General features: G+C 50.9%; 1 protein-coding gene across 4 annotated transcripts in view; it reads right to left on the bottom strand.

The window, feature by feature from the left end:
• PEBP4 (phosphatidylethanolamine binding protein 4) overlaps positions 1–22232 on the bottom strand; it is a 99293-nt gene extending 77061 nt beyond the window's left edge. Inside the window, exons 1-4 of one of the 4 annotated variants that reach the window (XM_071579286.1) lie at positions 21967–22232; positions 11677–11771; positions 10200–10327; positions 8953–9085 (exon numbers count right to left, since the gene is read on the bottom strand). In XM_071579286.1, the coding sequence (XP_071435387.1) occupies positions 8953–9085; positions 10200–10327; positions 11677–11771; positions 21967–22063 (453 nt within the window). In that variant the 5' untranslated portion in view covers positions 22064–22232. Of the gene's footprint in view, positions 1–8952; positions 9086–10199; positions 10328–11676; positions 11772–21771; positions 21791–21966 lie in introns of those variants that run through there. The other 3 variants (XM_071579287.1, XM_071579289.1, XM_071579288.1) reach the window with 3 other exon arrangements.
• Between the last annotated feature and the right edge of the window lie 124 nt (positions 22233–22356).

The following is a 22356-nucleotide window of genomic DNA, read 5'->3' as shown; positions in this document are numbered from 1 at the left end:
GGCTTTGCAATTAAAAGAATTAATATAAAATCTCTATTTCTTCATGACAGACCCAACTGGCAGGGCCATCTCTGCAGCTTTTGGGTTAACAAGTGAAAATAAAGTGGATTTAAAGATGCCCTGGGACTTGTCCATGGAATAAACCAAGACAAACCACCAAATTCCCAACCAGACCATGATCACACCATCCCTGGGATATCCCCACTGGAATCCTGGACAGCCCATGGCACATCCCATCTCCACATGAACACAAACAGCACCTCCAATTTTAACATAAAATGGAATAATCCAACACAAAATTGGACAATCCAACACAAAATTGGACAATCCAACACAAAATACACGCAATTATCTCTCGGAGTTAAGCGTTGATGGATAGAAGTTTTAATTACCAAACCTTCTCATCCTCCCCCACGCACAAAAAAAAGTGTTTTCTGGCATGTTTATTTAATAATAAAATATGGTAAAATTCTCTGTTAGTGGAATTCGAGCGGGGTGTGTGTAAAGCACGAGACGAGCTGAAATGTGGTTTGTCACCAGAGCTGAAAATTTTAGTTCCTTTGATCTCTTTGGCTCCAAAGCAGCTCAGGAAGGAGAGAGGAGAACATGCAGCACATTCCAGAGCAGAGAGGAGAGAGCAGAACATGCAGCACATTCCAGGGCAGAGAGGAGAGAGCAGAACATGCAGCACATTCCAGGGCAGAGAGGAGAGAGCAGAACATGCAGCACATTCCGGGGCAGAGAGGAGAGAGCAGAACATGCAGCACATTCCAGGGCAGAGAGGAGAGAGTAGAACATGCAGCACATTCCAGAGCAGAGAGGAGAGGGCAGAACATGCAGCACATTCCGGGGCAGAGAGGAGAGAGCAGAACATGCAGCACATTCCGGGGCAGAGAGGAGAGAGCAGAACATGCAGCACATTCCAGGGCAGAGAGGAGAGAGCAGAACATGCAGCACATTCCAGGGCAGAGAGGAGAGAGCAGAACATGCAGCACATTCCAGGGCAGAGAGGAGAGAGTAGAACATGCAGCACATTCCAGAGCAGAGAGGAGAGGGCAGAACATGCAGCACATTCCAGGGCAGAGAGGAGAGAGCAGAACATGCAGCACATTCCAGGGCAGAGAGGACGGATCCCCAGCTCCTGCCTCTGCACGTGCTCTCCTTGGAGATTGACAACCTCCACTCCTGCACATGTCCCCGTCTCTTGATTTACCCAAAGAGAAGAGCAAGCACGACCCAACTGCCTTAATTGCCATGGACAGGGCTAAAGGGTGCCCCTGTCACCCATCAGGATCATTTAGGGCTTGGGAAGTGCCCAATTCCCATGAGGAATGCCCCTTAGAGCTCCGTGTTCATATCAGTCTTAATTTCATTTGGTCCTTCACACCATTGTCTGGTCCATGAATTTGAGCTGTACAATAACACTCTCTGATGCATCCCATCCCCTGGCAGAGGGGTCTGGAGGCTGCCACGGCACAGGAGCCACTCTCTGCTCCAAAACCTGCCTGTCAGGAGGGAACAGCAGCAGCTCCAGCCTGCCTGAGCCCAGTGAGATGGAGGTTACTCACTTCCCAACGTACAGACACGCGGAGGTTGCAACCGCCAGTAAATCCTCCAGCAGGAATTTCTTCCCCCCCTTCCTTGGAAAATTCACAGCCAACCTGCTAATGAGTCTTTGTGAAACTTGTGCCTTCTTACCTCTAATTTTACAGCCTGTTCGGATTTGAGCTCTGTGGACAGGCTCACATTTGGTTTGGAATTACAGGCTGAGTGGCTGTTCTCTCCTATTATTGTGCTGTCAATCTCGTATTAGCACATTATAATATGCTACACTGAATGCATCTGTTCTGTAGATCACAAGCCCTAATTGTCATTTGTTGAATCACTTTGTCTTATATGATTGTTAAGCAATTATTTCACCCAAAGCAGCTTAAACTTTGATTACTGTATAGTGGTTACGGGGATCAAAGGCAAATCAGGGGCTGCTTCAAACATTTTGCTGCTGGAACAGTCACAAGTTGGTCCCACACGAGGGAGATGCCGACACAGCAACGAGATGGAGGGACCTGCAGGTTCTTCCCACCCTCCTGCCTGAAGGGGAGCTGGATTTGTCCAGGGTGGTTAAACGTCCAGCAAATGTGTAGGTAATGAAGCAAATGGGGAGTGACATTCCTGCCAGGATTGCTCATGGAAAGAGGCTCTCATGGCGTGTGGCACCAGCTGTCCCCAAAGTCCCCTCCGGTGGGGAAAGGGCCCATTGGGGAATAACACCCTGTGTTGTGTTATTAAAACATTCCAGTGCTTTCCATCAAGGGAAAAGGACTCCTGGTCCTCAAGAGGCTTGGAAATTAAAGCAGAGCTTTGCTCAGGGATCTCATCCCAAACTGACCCTCCACAGAAGCACCAGCACTCACAGCTGGGGGGTCAGCAGAGGACAGGGCTGGAGCAGCACAGAGCCCCCAGCACACACAGTTTGGGGCTGTAACACCCCCCAGAGATGCCCTCAAAGGGGCACTTTGGTGGCTCTCAGCCCTCACAGCATCATCCCCTCGCTGTGGAGCCAGTCCCTGGCGCCGGGAGCTGCTGGGCTGGGATGCTGGAATGGTGCTGGAATGCCACAGCCCGGTCCCAGGGCATGGGAACCCAAAGCAGCAGGGCCAAAGGGAGGGGTTCATCACCAGGGGCTTGGGCTAATCCCCATAATATCGGGCTGACAGCATCGGGAAGGAATGTTGGGCCATTGTTTCTAAGTAGCCCAGACAGGATTGAGAGAGAAAAAACACTCTGGTGGCTCCTTAACTCCAGACGGTTCCACGAGCCAAGGAGGATACACAAACTGTCAGGAATCTTCTGCTTAAAACCATCTTCTTTAACGAGCCTTGAATTCAACCTGAGTGCCACACAAAAGGCCCCTCTCAGTCAGCTGCAAACCCCCTCCTGGCACAACTGGAGCTCATCCCCACCACCAGACTGAACAGACCTTCTCCTCCTTTTGTTACAAGTTAATGGATTTCCTCATACAATTGGTTTTTCCAAATAATGGGCCCCAGCCCCCAGAGCACAGAAACCTTTATAAATCAGGACTGTCCCCAGCTCAGCCACCAAGGGCTCACAGAAAGGGGAGAACTGGGGACAGGGCTGGGCTACCACCAGCAAGTGGACTTTGCTGTGGACTCCAGGCATGATCCAAACTCCTGGGAGAGGCTCATTCCTCTGCCCTTCCCTCCCTGGGCATGGCTGTGATCCCCAGTGCCATGGCAGGACATCTCCAGCCCCAGAGCAGCACCCCTGGGTGTTGGTGACAGCTTTGGGCACAAAGAGCTGCTGCATGAAGGTCAACAACCCCTGAGGGCATCACCCCACGGATCACAGAGGGGGGGCCATCCCAGCTCCCTTTTCAGCTCCAGTTCATTCCACCATGGAAATGGCTTTAAAAAAGTGACCTGTACAGAAAGAAGTTACAGCTCATGGATTGTGGTTGATCAAGAGGAAATTCTTCCAAAATCAACTTCAGTTTAAAACAGTTGAGTTTGGTGTAGGAGCCCTGAGAAAAAACACTTTTCCCTGGACTTTGGCTGGGAAAAAAAAAAATTGCTGCTCCTTCTCACATCCTAAACAATGGATGGCACAGCCCAAATCAACCAATGAAACCTCTGAGGAAGTTGTCAGAGCCTGGGATGAAAACAAACCTGGAGGAGCAGGTAAAAGGTGGTGCCATAAACGGTGGCTCGAGATCTCGGGGCAGGTAAAATTGCTTTTTAACAAGGAGACAAGTCCCACCAGCAGCATCTACCGTATGTTTTTATAAAGCCCAGAAATATGTGTTCAAAAGGGCAGCAAATGAAGTTCCCATCGATTTGATCTCCAGTGTAATCTGTTTTTCTGTCTGCCACCACGAGTGGCAATAAAAGCGAATCACGGAACGGTTAATGCGGCGATACATCATCTCTGGGGGGGGATTGCTTAGCTGCAGGATTTATAAACTCACCCCAAATTGATGCAATGGCCAATTTTCTTTTCCAATTTATTTTTGGGTGAGCAAAGCAATATTGTGGCAGGACGAGGAGGACGCATTTCCCGTCTTTCCAGATGTTCTCTCACTTTGTTGGGTTGGGGAAGGGCCTCCAGCAGCTCCTCTGTTTTGGTTTTTTTGGGAAGGAGCTTGGGAGAGACTTGAACATTTGGGGTTTGCTGTGTTATAACCTCACTGTGGTACCCAAAGGGTGCATGGGGTGTGCACAGAGCAAGTTATTCAGTGCTCGGGGGGGTCTCCCAGTAAGGACTGAGCATCCTCAACATCCCAGGGCTGCATCTCACATGGATATCTGAGCATCCTCAGCATCCCAGGGCTGCATCTCACATGGATATCTGAGCACTCTCAGCATCCCAGGGCTGCATCTCACACAGATGAGCATCCTCAGCATCCCAGGGCTGCATCTCACACAGATGAGCATCCTCAGCATCCCAGGGCTGCATCTCACACAGATGAGCATCCTCAGCATTCCAGGGCTGCATCCCACAAGGATGAGCATCCAAAACACCCCAAGGTTCATCCCACAAGGATGAGTATCCTTAGCATCCCAAGGTGCATCTCACACAGAGAAGCATCCTCAGCATCCCAGGGCTGCATCTCACACAGAGGAGCATCCTGAGCATCCAGGACTGCATCTCACATAGAGGAGCATCCTCAGCATCCCAGGACTGCATCTCACACAGATATCTGAGCATCCTCAGCATCCCAGGGCTGCATCCCACAAGGATGAGCATCCAAAACACCCCAAGGTGCATCCCACAAGGATGAGCATCTTCAGCATCCCAGGACACACCAACTGGCTGCTCTGCTCCAGCGCAGGGCTGAGGGACAGGCCAAACTCAGACACAATCTGTGCCCAGCAGTTAAAGGGTTTCCAAGGTACCCAAACCATCCACAATCGACTTCCTGTGCCTGGCAATGCATCCTTTACTCCTTGGCCCGAGTGTGTTGCTCCCAGAGATGCAGCCAGACACAACTGATGCCTTCACTGCCCCCCAAAAAGTCCAAAAAGGGGTCTCTGGGGCAGTGAAAGTGATGCTTGATGGAGCTGGTTTCGACAGCCTGGTGTTTAAACTGGATAAGCATCATGGAATGTTGAAACTCGATATAACCTCACCTAAAATGATGTCTTAAAGTCTTCCAGGCCAGGTTTTGATGCCATCAGAGCTCAGCTTTGCAAGATGCCACCTCACTTCAATGTTTTTCAGCCAAAAACATGAGTATTGTTTCATCAAGGAGCATCAAGGCTGAGAGGGGAGACCTTGAGCACAGGCAGGGTCAAACCTGACCCCCCAAACCCATCACCAGGATCTGGTACAAGGATGAGAAACATCCCATTCCCTCCTCCCTCCTCGGAAAACTGATAAATATTTCCAGAGATAAAAACAAACACTCCGCATTTGGCTTTTTTTGGTGGTTGTTTTTCTTGAAGAGACAAAGTGTTCCACAGAGAGCCGACACTTCCCACACAAGTTTGCATCCTCAAACCCCGAGTTTTTCTGCCACTGATTGGGATGGAAAAAGCATCTCCAGCCCTTCACCCAGCCCTCAGCACCCCATCCAGGGATCACTGAGCTTTGGGTGCCGAGAAGCATCACGCAGAGACGGAGGAAACTTTGGAAAAGTGAAGTTTCCCATTCTTGCTTGGGAATAAATCAAGAATAATTGAGTTTGCTGGGCTTAGAAATCCCATCACAAACCAGAAAAACAACTCACACACCTCAGCCCTGGCACAGTGTGACGCAACTCCTGTTCCCACTTCGATTTAGGGTGAGTTTTTTGAGGGGAAAAATATTATCCTGAAGCAAGTTCAGGAGTAAGAAAAATAAATATTCATATAAAGAACGCATGAAGCAATTCAGATCCAGTTCTCTGTGGTGGGTTTAAGGCCACGCAGCCCTTGCCCAAAATTAACCCTCAGTTTGGATGAGGGTTGGAATGTTCCCAGCTGGGCAGAGCTGGGGATCTGCTTTTTTTTGGGAAGGCCAGAGGAGAAAACCCAACCCAAACCACGGGGAGCAGCAGGACCCATGTCCTCAGATGCCACCTCAGTGCAAGATGTGCCGAGATGTCTTGGAAGGAAACGGTGCCAAATCCAACAGCAGAGCCAAGTCCTGATGCCAAGGGGAGCCACTGCCCCTCTGTGAGGGACCTGCCACCCCCTCCAGGCCACAGGTGGCACCAGTGCTGGTGCCACACCCCCAAACTGGGGCTAATCCCTTCCCTGCCCTCACTTTTGGGTGCAGGGATGCACAGTCTGCATCCCACCGGCACAGGGGGAAGGAAAGGGCTGGATCTCATCCCTAAAATCCTCCCCTGTGCCAGCAGCACCACTCACCCAACCCAACATCCCCAGCACCACCACAGCCAGTCCCCTCCCATCTCCCTGCTGGGCTTTGCTTTCCAGGATTCAAATATAAAGAAAAACAACTGCCTACATCCCTGGGAAACTTGAAACTCCTGGAAAGCACTGCAGGGAGAGGGATGATTCCATGTGCAGCAGCCCCTGCCAGGAGGGAGGGTTATTTTGGAAGGATCAGACATCTTTAAGGAAAAGTTCTACTTCCAACCATGTGACCCACGGAGGGAAGAGACTTTCCAGACGGCGAGGAAGAGCCAGAAAAATGGATTGTGGACGCTCCAAAGCACACAGGAATTGAGTTTTCCCTTATCAGTTGTGCCTGAAGATGCCAGGGCTGGAGCCACTGATGGGAAATATTGGGATATGGGAGTTTTTGGGATACCTGCAAGGATTTTTTTGGGAACACCACAAGCAACCACATCCTCAACCAGCAGGGGATCACAGCAGGATACAAAGGGTTGGATTCTCTCTCACACAGACACATCACACACCCCACTTGCTCTTCTGTTCACCCCCAACTCTGCACCTCCCAGTGTTACCAGTTCTCCCAGTTTTCCCAGATCACCCAGTGCTCCCAGATCTCCCAGTGCTCCCAGATCTCCCAGTGCTCCCAGTTCTCCCAGTGCTCCCAGTTCTCCCAGTCCCGGCGGCGCTGGAGCTCGGGAAGTTCAATGCTGCCACCTGGTGGTCACAAGCGGGAACTGCACCCTGGGGGGACACGGGACCCTCTCCCTGCGCATCCCAAATTCCAGCGGATCCCGCAGCGGCACCACCTGGAGGGACCCAAAGCCCAACCAGAGCCAGCGATGGATTTAAAAAAAAAAAAAAAATTAAAAAAAAAATTTGGCCAAAAAATGTAAAAAAATAAAATTTACAGTTCTGTATTTTTTCCATATTGTGGAAAAAAAAAACATTAAAACAGCCACGGCGGAAAGGAAAAATATACCAAAAATTCAATGGTCCCAAAGGCAACATGTAGGAAAAAAAAATATACACTGGTCATAACGCAGTAAGAAAATTTAAAAGTTTTCCTTATGTTGTGGCCACTATTAATTTTTTTCCTATATTGTGGCCATTTAATTAATTCTTTAAAAAATAACCACAGTGTAGGAAAAATTAAAATCATCAGGTGGCCACAATGTAGTAAAAAAATAAAATCATCAAGTGGTCAAATGTAGCAAAATTTTAAGTCATTAAATCATTTTCCTGTAGCAAAAAAAAAAAAAAAACCCAAATATTTTTGCTACATTCTGGCCACTTAATTCAATTTTTTTTCCTGCATTGAGGCCATTAAATCCTTCTTTAAATCTGTTTTAAATGGTCAAAATGTAGCAAAAATTAAATTATTAAGTGGTGACAACATAGCAAAAGAATTAATTAATTTCTTTGCTGTATTCTGGCCACTTAATTAAATGCAAAATAATACAATGATACGAAATAATAAAAAAAAATACAAAAAAAACATAAGACAATAATAAAAAATAATAAAAAATACAAAATATTATAATAATACAAAATAATAAAAAATACAAAAATACAAAATAATAAAAAATACAAAATAATAAAAAATACAAAATAATAAAAAATACAAAATAATACAATAATACAAAATAATACAATAATAAAAAATACAAAATAATAAAAAAATACAAAATAATACAATAATACAAAAATACAAAATAACAAAAAAATACAAAATAATACAATAATACAAAAATACAAAATAATAAGAAATACAAAATAATAAAAAATACAAAATAATAAAAAATACAAAATAATACAATAATACAAAATAATACAATAATACAAAAATACAAAATAATTAAAAAATACAAAATAATACAATAATACAAAATAATAAAAAATACAAAAATACAAAATAATAAAAAAATACAAAATAATACAATAATACAAAATAATAAAAAATACAAAATAATACAAAAATACAAAATAATAAAAAATACAAAATAATACAATAATACAAAAATACAAAATAATTGAATAATACAAAATAATACAATAATACAAAATAATAAAAAAATACAAAATAATACAATAATACAAAATAATTAAAAAATAATACAAAAATACAAAATAATACAAAAATACAAAATAATACAATAATATTAAAAAGTTGATTAATACTTTTAAAAGGCCACAAGGTGGCAAAAAGTTTAAATCATTAAGTGGCCACAACACAGGGAATATTTTAATGACTACAGTGAAAGGAAAATAATGTTTATTTAATTGGATGGCTGGAATATGGTGAAAATATTTATTAAATGCCTATAACGGGGCAGAAATATTTGTTAAAATGGCCAAAATATTTAGGAAATTTAGGAAAAATTGTTTAAGGTGGTAAAAAATAAAAAGTCTGATTGTCAGAAAAGACGATTTAATGGCCAGAATGTAGAAAAATAACAATAAATGGGCACAACACGGGAAAAAATAGAAATAAAGACAGACTTGAGCCAAACCTCTGGTGTAATGGGGGTGAAAAAGGTGATGCCAATCCCAGAAAATTCCTTTAAAATGTGGGATTTGGAGCAGGACTCACCTTGTCGGCGCTGGGGTAACGCACCCGGGGGCTGCCCCACTGGTGGGTGAGCAGCCGGCGGTACCCGTGGCACTTGGGCAGGTATGAGCAGGACACCTCGCCCACATCAGGGTAGGAGACTTCCAAATCCCCTCTGGAAAAGAGGGAAGAGTGTGCAAGGTGAGATCTGCCCGTGCTGGAGGTGAGGGATGTGGGATGTGGGATGTGGGATGTGGGATGTGGGATCCAACCCGCTGCCACCAAAGGTGCTGCCAGAACCTCGGGCTCTGCTCCTGATCCCAAGGAGCAGCAGGAATTTAAACATTCCTTAGCAGATATTGGGAGGAATCACAGAATCATAGAATGGATTGGGTTGGAAAAGACCTCCGAGATCATCAAGTTCAACACTTGATCCAACCCCGCTGTGATCACCAGCCCAGGGCACTCTTGATCCAACCCCACTGTGATCACCAGCCCAGGGCACTCTGTGCCCTGGGCTGGTGATCACAGTAGGGTTGGATCAAGACGTGGTGGATTCTCCCTCAGTGTCACATCCACAGAATCACAGAATCACAGAATGGATTGGGTTGGAAAAGCCCTCCGAGATCATCAAGTCCAACCCTTGGTCCAACTCCAGTCCCTTTACCAGATCATGGCACTCAGTGCCACGGCCAAGCTCAGGTTCAAACCCTCCAGGGATGGGGAATCCACCCCCTCTCTGGGCAGCCCATTCCAATCCCTGAGCACTCTCTCTGCAAAGAATTTCTTTCTGATATCCAACTTAAAATTCCTTCCTGTAAGAATGGGGAGGCCCTGGAATGGATTTGCCAGAGAAGCTGTGGCTGCTCCATCCCTGGAAGTGTCCAAGGCCAGGCTGGAGCAACCTGGGATAGTGGAAGGTGTCCCTGGTGGAACAGGATGAACTCTAAGGTTCTTTTCAACCCAAACCATTCCAGGATTCCATGAAAAAGTAGCCTCCTTCCTCTGAAATTTTCCATGGAAAACATCCATGCATTCCACAGCAATTTTCCATGGAAAGCATCCCTGGTGCTGCAAAAGTCACCTTGAAAGTTCCTGCACAACTTGAGGTGAGCAGAGACAGCCCAGATTCCTGGCAAAAGGAAAGAAAACAGCCAATATTTATAGTCCTGACCAAGGGGATGATGGATTTGACTGTCCCAGGGGGTGACACGTGGCACACTGAGGGCAGCACGGGATGGGATGGCCAGGGCTGGTGCAGGGGACAAAGGGCACAGAGTGTCACTCACCTGCAGAACTCCTTGTCTGTGCCACTGAGGGTCTGGAAGATGCAGGTTCGGGAGGTGTGGTTGCCCCAGACACCCACGAGGAACAGGCTGAGAGCCACCAACACGCCCTCCAGGAGCCTCATCCTGCCCTGTGGGACAGAGGGACAGGCAGGGTCAGCCCCATGGACAGAGGGACAGGCAGAGTCATCGCCATGGACAGAGGGACAGGCAGGGTCAGCCACATGGACAGAGGGACAGGCAGGGAGTCCCATGGACAGAGGGACAGGCAAGGTCAGTCCCATGGACAGAGGGACAGGCAGGGTCAGCCACATGGACAGAGGGACAGGCAGAGTCATTGCCATGGACAGAGGGACAGGCAGGGAGTCCCATGGACAGAGGGACAGGCAGGGTCAGCCCCATGAACAGAGGGACAGGCAGGGTCAGCCCCATGGACAGAGGGACAGGCAGGGAGTCCCATGGACAGAGGGACAGGCAGGGTCAGCCCCATGGACAGGGGGACAGGCATGGAGTCCCATGGACAGAGGGACAGGCAGGGTCATTGCCATGGACAGAGGGACAGGCAGGGAGTCCCATGGACAGAGGGACAGGCAGGGTCAACCCCATGGACAGAGGGACAGGCAGGGTCAGCCCCATGGACAGAGGGACAGGCATGGAGTCCCATGGACAGAGGGACAGGCAGGGTCAGTCCCATGGACAGAGGGACAGGCAAGTCATTCCTACAGGCAGAGCTGGGACCCCACACTGCTGTCCCACCATTGTCCCCACCACACTCCAGTTCATCCCCCAGCCCCAAACCAGCTCCAGGCAAAGCACACCCAATCCTTATACCTCACTTTCCTCTCCAGTTCCACAACCTTGATCCCAGTTATGCCAGGAATAAGTTGTGTTTCCTGCTGCTTCCCCACTGAACCCCCAGCAAGACCCATTTCCACGAGGTTGGTGCATCATCACCCTCCACATGGCACCAGGGATGTGCCCATGTGGTGACAGCCCAGCCCAGCTCTGCTCAGCACCACAGTGATCCCTGTGGCACCACAATCCAAGGCCAGGCATCTCCAAGAGGGGACAGAGTCCCTGTCTCCAGGTGCTGGCCCTGCTGCTCTCATGATGGAAAAGATGGAAAATTGGGATTGGGTTTGCTCATGGTCTGTCCAAAACCATCAGCCAAGGACACACAACCAGCCACTCCACCCTGACACATCCCTGGCCCCAGGCAGGGTCTCTGCAGAGGAACAGCCCGAGGGTTCTCCTCAAACCCACCCACCCCCTCCAGCACCAGGGCAGAACCTTTTGGACATGAGGACAGCCACAGCCACCCACTTTTAAACCATATAAAGCCTCGAGGATGAGGAGGGCCAGAGTTTACTCCCCCACCCCCCTGCCAAGCCCAGCTCCTGCCCTGGCCTCCCCAGGCCACGCCAGCCTGCTGGACCCAGTAGCCAAGGGCCACCAAGACCGGCCCTGCCGAGCCACTTACCAAGGTCCTGGGGATGGCTGAGCAGCTCTGAGGCAAAGCCTGGAGGTTTGAGGTTGCCGTGGTGATGGTTTCCTTGGAAGGAAGGGAAGAAGGGACTGGGAAAGAAAGCAAAGCCCCAGAGAAGGGGCAGCTCCAAACCTGCCAACGGGTTTTAACCCCCCAACAGACCCCAACGGACCCAACAGCTCCAGGTCCCCACCGGCTCAACCCCCACCCTGCACTAGAAGCTTCCAAGCTGCTTAGGAAGGATGTGACCCAAACACTTGTTTGCCTGTCTCCTCCATTGCCTAATCAGTTGTGGATGAGGCACATGCAGAAATCCCCCAGCCAGTTGGGAATAGGGATTACACCAACCACGGGCTGGATCGTTATTACATAATGAAGCGCCGGCACGCAGAGCGAACACGAGCGAGCACCGGCAGCGCTGCCTTTGTGCAGGGAGAGGCATCAGGCTCAACTAATTAGAAACATTAATGTATTGGGAATGATCTGGAGGGTTTTTAGGGGCTAATGGCTCTGGTTCCCACGCTGCAGCCTGTAATTAGAGCCCTGATCCTGCAAAGAGGCTCACGTGAGTGATGCTTTTCCCATCGGAGTCAGGGACGGTGGTTCACATGAGTCAGGAGCACCAGAGGGGGGGTTGCAGCCTCACAGTGCCACAGGTCATGGTGGGGGGGTGATAAGATGGGGTCTCCAGCCCCAGGTAGGGCTGTTGATCAGCACAAACTGCCCAGGAACTCCACCATGGAAAGGCAGGATTGACTGCTCAGGTGGGTTTCTGAGAAAAGCAGGAATTCCTTTGGAAAACTGATGATGGGGTTGAAAGCTTAGCAAGAGGCTGCAGGCAAAGGGAGAGTGGCTTTGACCAGGATGGACATGGGAACATGGACACCAGGAGGGTTCCAGGCATGGACAAAGGAATTTACTGTGGTACACCATAATGGAATGATTTGGGTTGGAAAAAAACCTCAAGTTCTTCCAGTTCCACCCCCTGCCAATGGCAGGGACACCTCCCACTGTCCCAGGGGGCTCCAGCCTGGCCTTGGACACTCCCAGGGATGGGGCAGCCACAGCTTCTCTGCCCAGCCTGTGCCAGGGCCTGCCCACCCTCACAGCCAGGAATTCCTTCCCAATATCCCACCTATCCCTGCCCTCTGGCAGTGGGAAGCCATTCCCTGTGTCCTGTCCCTCCATCCCTTGTCCCAAGTCCCTCTCCTGCTCTTCTGAAGCCTCTTTAGCCACTGGAAGGGGCTCTCAGCTCTGCCTGGAGCTTCTCTTCTCCAGATGACCCCCCCCAGCTCTCCCATCCTGGCTCCAGAGGGATCCAGCCCTGGAGCATCTCCGTGGCCTCCTCTGGATTTCCCAGCAGCTCCACATTGGGGACCCCTGAGGTGCAGGTGGGGTCTCACCTGAGCAGAACAGAAGGGGAAGAGCCCCCTCCCTCCCCCTTCTCCCCCCTCTGTGGGGATGAGCTCAGGCCACAGGTGGCTCCCCATCACTTTCAGCTGTTTATTTAAGCAGAAGGACAGCACAGGGTTTGCATTCCTGTGGTCCTGGCACCTCAGAGCCCCAGCTCTGCCCCAGGCTGGCACAGGAGCACCAGTGCTGTGCATTAACCCCTTGGCAGGGCTTACCTGGGGCAACCAGAGGTTCCCAAAACAGCAGCAAAAGAGAAGTGGGATGAACTCTGAACAGGGATATTTAATTTCAAGCCTAGAGGCAGAGAAAAGCCCTTCACACAAAGGCCATATCAGCCACTTCCACCTGGAGATCTCCTGAGGATTAGCACAAAATGGGAACAGCACAAAAAAGGATTTGCCAGTAGTCAAAAGTTCAGAGGGAACCCCCAGGGGTGTTTTGGAAGGAAAAACTCATGGGAACAATTTTACAGCATCTCACAAAAAATGAACTGTGGCTTTTCTCCCTAATAAAAATCCATTGCTGAGTAATTGCAATGATCTTATTTCCTCTTCTCAGGGAGACAGAGTGTAAAAGGCAGCAGGAAATCTGTCCAGGATAAAAAAATCCACAGGGAAAGTGCTGCCAGAACCCAACATCAGCTCCTGTGTGATGCTCCTGAAGGTCAAAGGGGCTCCTGAGGGGCAGGAAGCCACTGGACTATCTGCTCTTCAAAGCCACACACAGGGCAAGGTGACACCGAGCTGTCCCTGTCACAACCCTGCCCACACAAACACTCCATTCCTGGAAAACCAACACCAGGAATGGGTAATTCCCACTGGCAACATCCACCTCCTCAGGTCTGCCTGTGCCAGGAGCTCTCAGAGCAAAAGAACCCACAGGGGACTGAACTGAGCAGGTTCCCCTGGGGAGAAGGAGCCTCCCATGGGAAGACACAGATCTGGTGGTGTCAAGCCAGGCCTGGAGCACGAGCCAGGCTCCTCTCCAGCAATCCCAGGGTGTTCCCTGGCCTGACTAAGCAGGGCAGGACTGCAGGAATCTTGTCTTTCCAGCTGGGAAGCCTCTGGTGTTGTGCTGTGGGGAAAAGATGGTTACTCAGGATTTCCTCTCACACTGGAGTGTGAGATGAGAAGGAACGAGGCTTTGCTTCCCCTGATAAATTCCTCTCACTTTTTTTTTTTTTTTTGGCAAAGCCCACTGTAAAAACAGCTGCTTCCCAGTTCTCCCAACTTCCACAAGACTCCCAATATCTGGGAATTAAAATAAAGCTTTCAGAGGTACCAAGTGCAAGATTAATTTGGTTAATCAGTGGTGAGAAGCCCAAGGGAGCAAAGCTGAATGTGCTGCAGTCCCAACACCCCTTCAATTCATTTGGGAGGAGATTTAAATATGTATACAGTGTGTAAATTGCATTTGTATCCCGAGCAAACAGTTCTAAAAGCTACTAAAGAGCCTTTCACAGCCGGGCAAAACTAAGATAGAGGTCAGGAAATTATTTTCCTATTAATATTAGGGATGAAAAGGCTCTTAATAAAAGGCAGGCACCTGAAGGCAGGGAAGGGAGGGAGAAATCTGGGGCTTGTTTTAACAGTAACAAAGCCCTGGTGAAAGGCAGAGCACAATTGTGGGAGCCAAATTACACATGGGCTGAGCCAGGGGCCACCACTGGTGTTTGCAGGGCAGGGGAGAAGGTACCCTGGTACTCCTGGTACCCTCCCACAGCCCCAGAAGATGCTGCCAAGGTGCCCAAATAAAACCCACAGAGTCTCAGCACACAGGGCAGCCAAAGAGACAAGTTCTCCCACAGCCCCAGAAGATGCTGCCAAGGTGCCCAAATAATACCCACAGAGTCTCAGCACACAGGGCAGCCAAAGAGACAAGTTCTCCCACAGCCCCAGAAGATGCTGCCAAGGTGCCCAAATAAAACCCACAGAGTCTCAGCACACAGGGCAGCCAGAGATAAGTTCTCCCACAGCCCCAGAAGATGCTGCCAAGGTGCCCAAATAATACCCACAGAGTCTCAGGACACAGGGCAGCCAAAGAGACAAGTTCTCCCACAGCCCCAGAAGATGCTGCCAAGGTGCCCAAATAATACCCACAGAGTCTCAGGACACAGGGCAGCCAAAGAGACAAGTTCTCCCACAGCCCCAGAAGATGCTGCCAAGGTGCCCAGATAATACCCACAGAGTCTCAGCACACAGGGCAGCCAAAGAGACAAGTTCTCCCACAGCCCCAGAAGATGCTGTCAAGGTGCCCAAATAAAACCCACAGAGTCTCAGCACACAGGGCAGCCAAAGAGACAAGTTCTCCCACAGCCCCAGAAGATGCTGCCAAGGTGCCCAAATAAAACCCACAGAGTCTCAGCACACAGGGCAGCCAAAAAGACAAATATTTCAAGGAACTTCCTGGCCATCACCTGAACGTGTGAACCCTCAAAGCTTCCACATGTGCAAAGCCTCCAGCTCTGCTGCAGTTTCCCTTCACTCTGGGTTTTAGTTTCCAGCTCAGAATTTCACTTCAAATTATGAACAGACTCTCCACAGGGGCCAAGAACACGTTTTTTGCAAGCTTGGGAATTTCCCATCCAAGCTTTGGCTTCCTGTGGGTGTCCCTTCAGCCTAATCCAGTGCCATGCACAGGCCACTTGGAGGGTTTTTCCATCTGTCCCCTGTCCCTTAAGGAATCTAAGTTTGATTCTATCCCATTTCATTAAGTGACCTCAGCCCTCTGCAGACACTGATCCCCTGCAGGGACAGGGAGGAGTCCCTGGGCTTGAATTCCTCCAGTCCTGACACAGCAAACCGGACACTGGGAGGGAGGGGGGAGTATTTTATTTCCTTCCAGGCTTCAGAAAAGTTTTTAACTCACCCCTGAAGCCATGGGAAACTCTGTTCCTTTCTTGTCAGTGAGTCAAAGCTCTTGAGAACAAAGGTTTGTTCTCCTTTTCATGAGTGAAACCATTTCTGAGCTATAAATGTGCTCCTGGTACTCCCACCTGACCCGAGAGCCCCAAGAACCAGTAAAGTCCAGCCCAGCTGCTGCAGGAAGAGCTCAGCTCTTCCTTCAATATCCAGCATTTTCCTCTGATTTGGGAGGAAAACCACATTTCCAGGTGGCACCCCCATGTCTCAGTTTCCCTCTGGAGGTGCCACTGAGGGACCTGTGAGCAAAGCTCATAGAAACCAACTACCACAGGCTGAAAAATCACTAAAAAACCAGTATTTACACAGCAAGAAGTTGGAAAGCAAAGGGCTTGGCAGAGCTTTGGTGGCCAGGGGAATTCCCTCAATCTTTGCCTTGCAGGAAGCCCATTTTCCAGCTCTTTATTCTGTACCAATCAGAAAAGGAAACAAAAAAAGCCACATCCTCTGTCTCCGCTGATAACCTGCTGTACCTCCAGTCCAGCCCTGGCCTTGCTGTGCCTCTTATCTCCCTTCTCCACAGGTTGTCCTCACATTTCCCTCTCTGCAAGGCCACCAACTTCATTCCCTGCTCCAACTGAATGACCACAAGGTCGCCTTCACCTTGTCCCAGCCAACCCTCAGGGCAAGGGCTTTGTGAACTAAAGAACAAGCCATAAATTTGCATCTGCACTGATTTGTGGGGCCAAGTCTCCTCCTTGGAGGATTTTTAAGTGGATTTAAGACAGATTTATTTGGCTTTGTGGTCTCCAGTTTCCCTGGGACTGTCTGGAGCAATGTTGGGGTCAGGGGTTAAAGCCTCAGGGTCATGCAAGGCAAAAGTTGAATGGCTGAGCCCAGATTTCTGTGTCTTTACAGCATTAATAAGATGCTGGGGTAAAATATGGGGTGAGGGGGGTGTATTTATCCCTCCCAGCCCCTCCAGGCAGACCCCAGTGGGTCTGCAGGCTGCAAAAGCAGAGCTTGGCATTGGGCAAAGCCCCAAGTGCAGGTCCCTGGTGCAGCCTGAGAGATTAACACAGAAGGATTTTTGGCTTTTCTCTTTATACCTGCCAAAGCTCCAGCACTGAACTCTCTTCTCCTCCTCCTGCCCCATTTTCCTGCCAGGCAGCTGTGCCAGGTCAAGCTGGATTAAACATTGTCACTGTCACCAGCAGGAGAGGGAAGGTCATGAGTGACTGAAGGGGAAGGGTCAGAGCCCCCAAAGTGAGGGTTGGACCCACAGCATCACCTTCTGCAGCATCCTCTGAGCAGGAAACTGGGACCAGGGAGGAGATGCTTTTACCTTTGAGGTTGGCAGCACCTCACAGCTCCTCACAACAGGAGAAGGTGCCACAAACCAAGCACCAGGGCAGACCCAGGGGTGCTGTGAGCCCCCAAACCTTCCTTGGCACCAGCCCCACTCCTCCTGCCTCAGCTGGGCATCACAGGAGCCCTCAGGAGGGGAGGAATATCCAATGTCTGCCAGGCAATAAGCACAGAGCAGGGCACAGTCCCGTGAGCTTGGCAGCAACCCACAGTGCCACCCCCACACTGCATCACACGGGGATCACCCCTTCTCCTGCCAGCCCCATGCCAGCCCAGCCCTCAGCTCCAGCAGCACCACGAGCAGGGCAGGAGCACATTCCCTCCCCTGCAGCACCTGACAGCACCCCCAGCCCAGCACATGAGGCACAGCAGCACCTTCACCCGTGGCACTCGGTGACTCAGAGCCAGGGCCACCCACCCCACACCCCACCCCAACCCCGTGGGCACCTGCCCCAGCCATGAACTCCTCTCCCAGAGCAGCATCTGGCACCCTGAAGCTGTTGGCACGTTTGGGGAGGTCAGTGAGAGGCTGCAGGACACAGAGCCCGGGGGAGGTGACCTTGGTGGCATCCGGGAGCCGGCCGGTCCCGCAGTGCCAGGCTGGATGTGCAGCATTGCACAACCAACACCTGGCAGAGCCCACCCTGCCAGGGCAGGTACCTTGTGACTGCTCCTGCCGGAGCTGCAGCTCTTTCTGGGGAAGGGCTGCTATTTTGGGAAGGCTGTTTTCACTTGGCCTATATTAAGCACATTCATTTCGCAGTCACAAGGCGGGCACGGAGAGGGGCAGGAGCCTCTTCTCCTGCAGCAGCTGCACAGCCTGGCAGATCGCAGAGCCCAGCGGTGCTGGCACACCCAGCCCTGCCCGCTGCTCGCCAGGACTCTGCCAAAGTGAATGTCATTTGCATTCCTTCCTGTGGGAAGTCTGAGTGTGATTCGTGTCGGTGAAAATGAACAGGTTATTGGGGCTCCTACAGTGACATGAGAAAAAAACAGATGGCCAGGCAATTAAACCAAAATTCCAACCAACACTCAGATAAACAGGATGGTGTTAAATCACTTTATCTTCTGTAACTTTCTCAAGGACCACATGAAGGTTGAAGAGTTAAAACCTTCCCACTTCTAAGGGGAACAGAATTTATGGTGGGGTTATCACCAGGGTTGTAAAAGTGACTGAGCTATAGTGGTAGATGTTAAACTGCTTAACGATGTTCTTAGAATGTTTATGCATGAGTCAAATGAATATGGATATAGAGACTAAATAAATGTTAGAATTACACCGTGTTTGGGGTGTGATGGTGAGCAATGCTTGTGTCCATCCCACCCAGCATGATGAAATTGCTTTTATCATATAATAAACTTTAACTGAAAACCTACGAGATTGAGACTCTGTCTCTCACACTTCCCATTCACACCGGTGAGCTGCTCAGCACCTCTTTAAATTCCTGGCTCCAATTCCACCCCCCATCCCACTGCTGGAGATGGAAAAGCCTCTGACTGTTGCTGAGACCCCGACAGGTGACAGGAAAGAGACTGAGGGGCTGGAGCGGGGCCAGAGAAGAGCAACGAGGCTGGAGAAGGGACTGGATGTGGCACTGAGTGTCCTCTGAAACACCTCCAGGGACAGAGAATCCAACATGTCTTGATCCAACCCCACTGTGATCACCAGCCCAGGGCACAGAGTGCCAGAGTGATCCCAGTGGGGTTGGATCAAGGGTTGGATTTGATGATCTCAGAGGTGTCTTCCAACCCAAGTGAGAAGAGCAACGAGGCTGGAGAAGGGACTGGAGCACAAGTGCTGTGGGGAGAGGCTGAGGGAGCTGGGGGTGTTCAGCCTGGAGAAGAGGAGGCTCAGAGGTGACCTCAGCACTGTCTGGAACTCCCTGAAGGGAAGTTGTGGCCAGCTGGGGGTTGGTCTCTTCTCCCAGACACTCAGCAATAGGACAAGGGGGCACGATGGGCTCAAGCTCTGCCAGGGGAAATTGAAGTTGGAGAACAGAAAGAAATTCTTTGCAGAGAGAGTGCTCAGGGATTGGAATGGGCTGCCCAGAGAGGGGGTGGATTCCCCATCCCTGGAGGGTTTGAACCTGAGCTTGGCCGTGGCACTGAGTGCCATGATCTGGTAAAGGGACTGGAGTTGGACCAAGGGTTGGACTTGATGATCTCAGAGGGCTTTTCCAACCCAATCCATTCTATGATTCTGTGATTTTATGGATGTGGCACTGAGGGAGAATCCACCACGTCTTGATCCAACCCTACTGTGATCATCAGCCCAGGGCACTCTGTTCCCTGGGCTGGTGATCACAGTGGGGTTGGACCAGGGGTTGGATTTGATGATCTTGGAGGGCTTTTCCAACCCAATCCATTCCATGATTTGATGATTCTCAGCTCCCCTGTGCTGCCAGGGAAGCTGCCTGGGCAGGGCACAACACAGGGCTGGGGTTGTGGAAGGCTCACCAAGGCTTTTCCACCTTTTACCCGCCCCTTCTCCAGGACACTGAGCCCTGGTGAGGGGGTGGATCTCTGCCCCGTGCCTCGTGGCCGCGCTAATTGTGATTACAGCCCTTTAGCGATGACAGCCTAAAATAAGCAAAACACCTTCCAGGTCCCACGGCCTGGCTGGATGAGGCTCGTGGGAAAGCCCTGGGGCAGCGGGTTAATGAGGAGCTGGGGATGAGGAAGAAGCATCCTCTGCTCTGACTCAGCTCGGGCTCAGCCCGGTCCCACGAGCCACCCCCTCGAGGCGTGATGGGCTGGCAGGACCCCTCGGCTTCGCTGCCCACCCTGCTGTTCCCCCGTGCCCGCTGGGCATGGGGACCTGCGTGGAATTCAGGCCGGCTGGGCAGGGGTGGCTATAAATAGCATCGTTTCAGATTCAGCCTGCTCATCCTTTCAGTCTCTGGTTTATTTTCTCCCTCTTTCCACGGCTCTCTGCAGGCTGGGGATGAAGGGGGGCACAGGCTGGACCCTGCCCGAGGTCACACGGGGAGATGGAACAGTTAAACTGGTTCAAATCCCCAATGTTGATGCACTTATACCAGATTAACCTTTGCATCAACAGACTCCCAAATCACACTAAACTGGCTTAACCCTTCCCTGAATGGGTTTAAGTGGTTTGCAGCAGGGGCTCGTACAGCTTTAACGAGCTCAGTCGGATCCCAGCAGTGGTGCTTTCCTGAGAAGCCCTGACCCCGCATCACAGAGTGCCCCCAGGCCCTTCCAAAGCTGCTTTGTGGGCTGGAAGGAGAGGTGGTAACTCCCCTGAGCATGGATATCATTTCCAGAAGGTTTTTCCAGCCCCCAGTGGTTTTTTTTCCCACCCTGTTTGTGCCCTGGCTCAGGAGAGGACCCCAAAATGCCCCCTATTTCCAGCTCCAGAGCCCCTGCACCCACACCCCAACAAAACATCCAGGTGCAAAATGAGAGAACACAGCCTGGCACCCCCAACACAGCCAGCAAGGACCCCCCTTTTCCACCTACCCCTCCTTACAGCACCAGGATCCCCAGTCCCGCAGGAGGCAGCAGTGGAGGGAGCCTGTGCCCAGTCAGGGCTGGCAGAGCCCCAGCTCTGGGACAGGGCTGAGCCCTGGACCTGGCTCAGAAGCCGGGCAGGAACCAGCAAGGGCTGAAACCCCCCCAGAGGGACCCCCACGGCTGGGAGGGAGAAGTCTGGGGAGATCAGGCCCCTTTGCAGATGCTCGGAGATAGAATCACAGAATCATAGAATGGATTGGGTCGGAAAAGCCCTCCCAGATCATCAAGTCCAACCCTTGGTCCAACTCCAGTCCCTTTACCAGATCACGGCACTCAGTGCCAGTTTCAAACCCTCCAGGGATGGGGAATGCTCAGGGCAAAGCAGCTGCAAACGAGCCATTGCTCCAGGCAGGGAACGTTTTTCTTGCTCTGTGACCCAACAAAACGGGAGCTTTTTAGTACCTGCACCCCCCCTTATTCCCTTCCTAATTGAACCAGACCACATGGCTGTGCCTGCAGCGAGGACAGAACATACTGGAGGTGTGAGCGTGCCCCGGCGCCAGCCCCGAGCGTGGCAGAGGTGCCCGGGGCGCACAGCACCTCAGTGAGGAGGAGGTGAGATGAGGCAAGAGCTGGCCCGAGAGCCCCGAGTGTGCAGAGCAGCACGTTCTCGCTCTTATCAGCCCCATCTGTACCTGCAGCCAGCACTGCTCCCGCCCCTCCGAGCAGGGATATTTTAGTTCCAAGGGCCCCTCCCGACTCTTTGGAGCCCACCAGACACTCGCTGCCCGTCAGCTCCCTCCTTTCCCAGTGACTCACGGCTGTTCCCACCGATTCACCCCTCTCGGCCGCGTCTCCTTTCCGTGGCCCGTGGCCATTTCGCCGGTCCTTTGGTTCCCATTGAGTCACTCCTTCAAAGCTCACCCTCCCTTTTCCATCCCCATCCTGGGTATTTCTGGTCACCTGGACTCACCCTGGCCCAGGACCTGCCTCCCTTCCCAGGGAATCGCTCCAGCAGAATCCCTGAGGAACATCCCAGTGCGGGACCCACCGGCTGGGCAGCTCCAAAAACCACTTCCCAACCTGTGCAGAAGGACCATTCCCAAGCCTCAAAGCTGCAGGGAGCATCCTTTTCCAGGAGCAAAGGATTCCTCCCTATTTTTCTCACCCTGGTTGGCATCTTCTGATGTTTTTTTCTTCCAAGGATCATGGAAAAAAATAACAAAGGATCTGCAGAATTTAGATGCAATCAGTTCCTCAAACATATTCCTTCACACTTCCCATCCATCCCTCCATCCTGGAACCATCCCGAGGCTCCTTTACTCCAGCTGCCATACAGAAAGCATTTAGGAACGATTCTGCAAGCCATGGGAAGTGTTGGGAAATGGGATTTTGGGGAGCAGGGAGGCGCAGGCCCCGGCGCGTGTCGCGCCGCCGGCGCACCCAGCGCGGCTCCGAGTGGAAAATTCCTGCCCGGTCGAGCTCGGATTGTGGTCCAACAGGTTTTAGTGCCAGCCCCTTTCTTTGTGTCAGTGCAAAAACTCATCCCTAGGGCATT

Source organism: Pithys albifrons, chromosome 29, assembly GCF_047495875.1.
Source record: "Pithys albifrons albifrons isolate INPA30051 chromosome 29, PitAlb_v1, whole genome shotgun sequence".
In the NCBI taxonomy this organism is placed as follows: domain Eukaryota; kingdom Metazoa; phylum Chordata; class Aves; order Passeriformes; family Thamnophilidae; genus Pithys; species Pithys albifrons.
The sequence above is the reverse complement of the archived record's forward strand: the minus strand, read 5'-3'. Positions and strand labels throughout refer to the sequence as shown.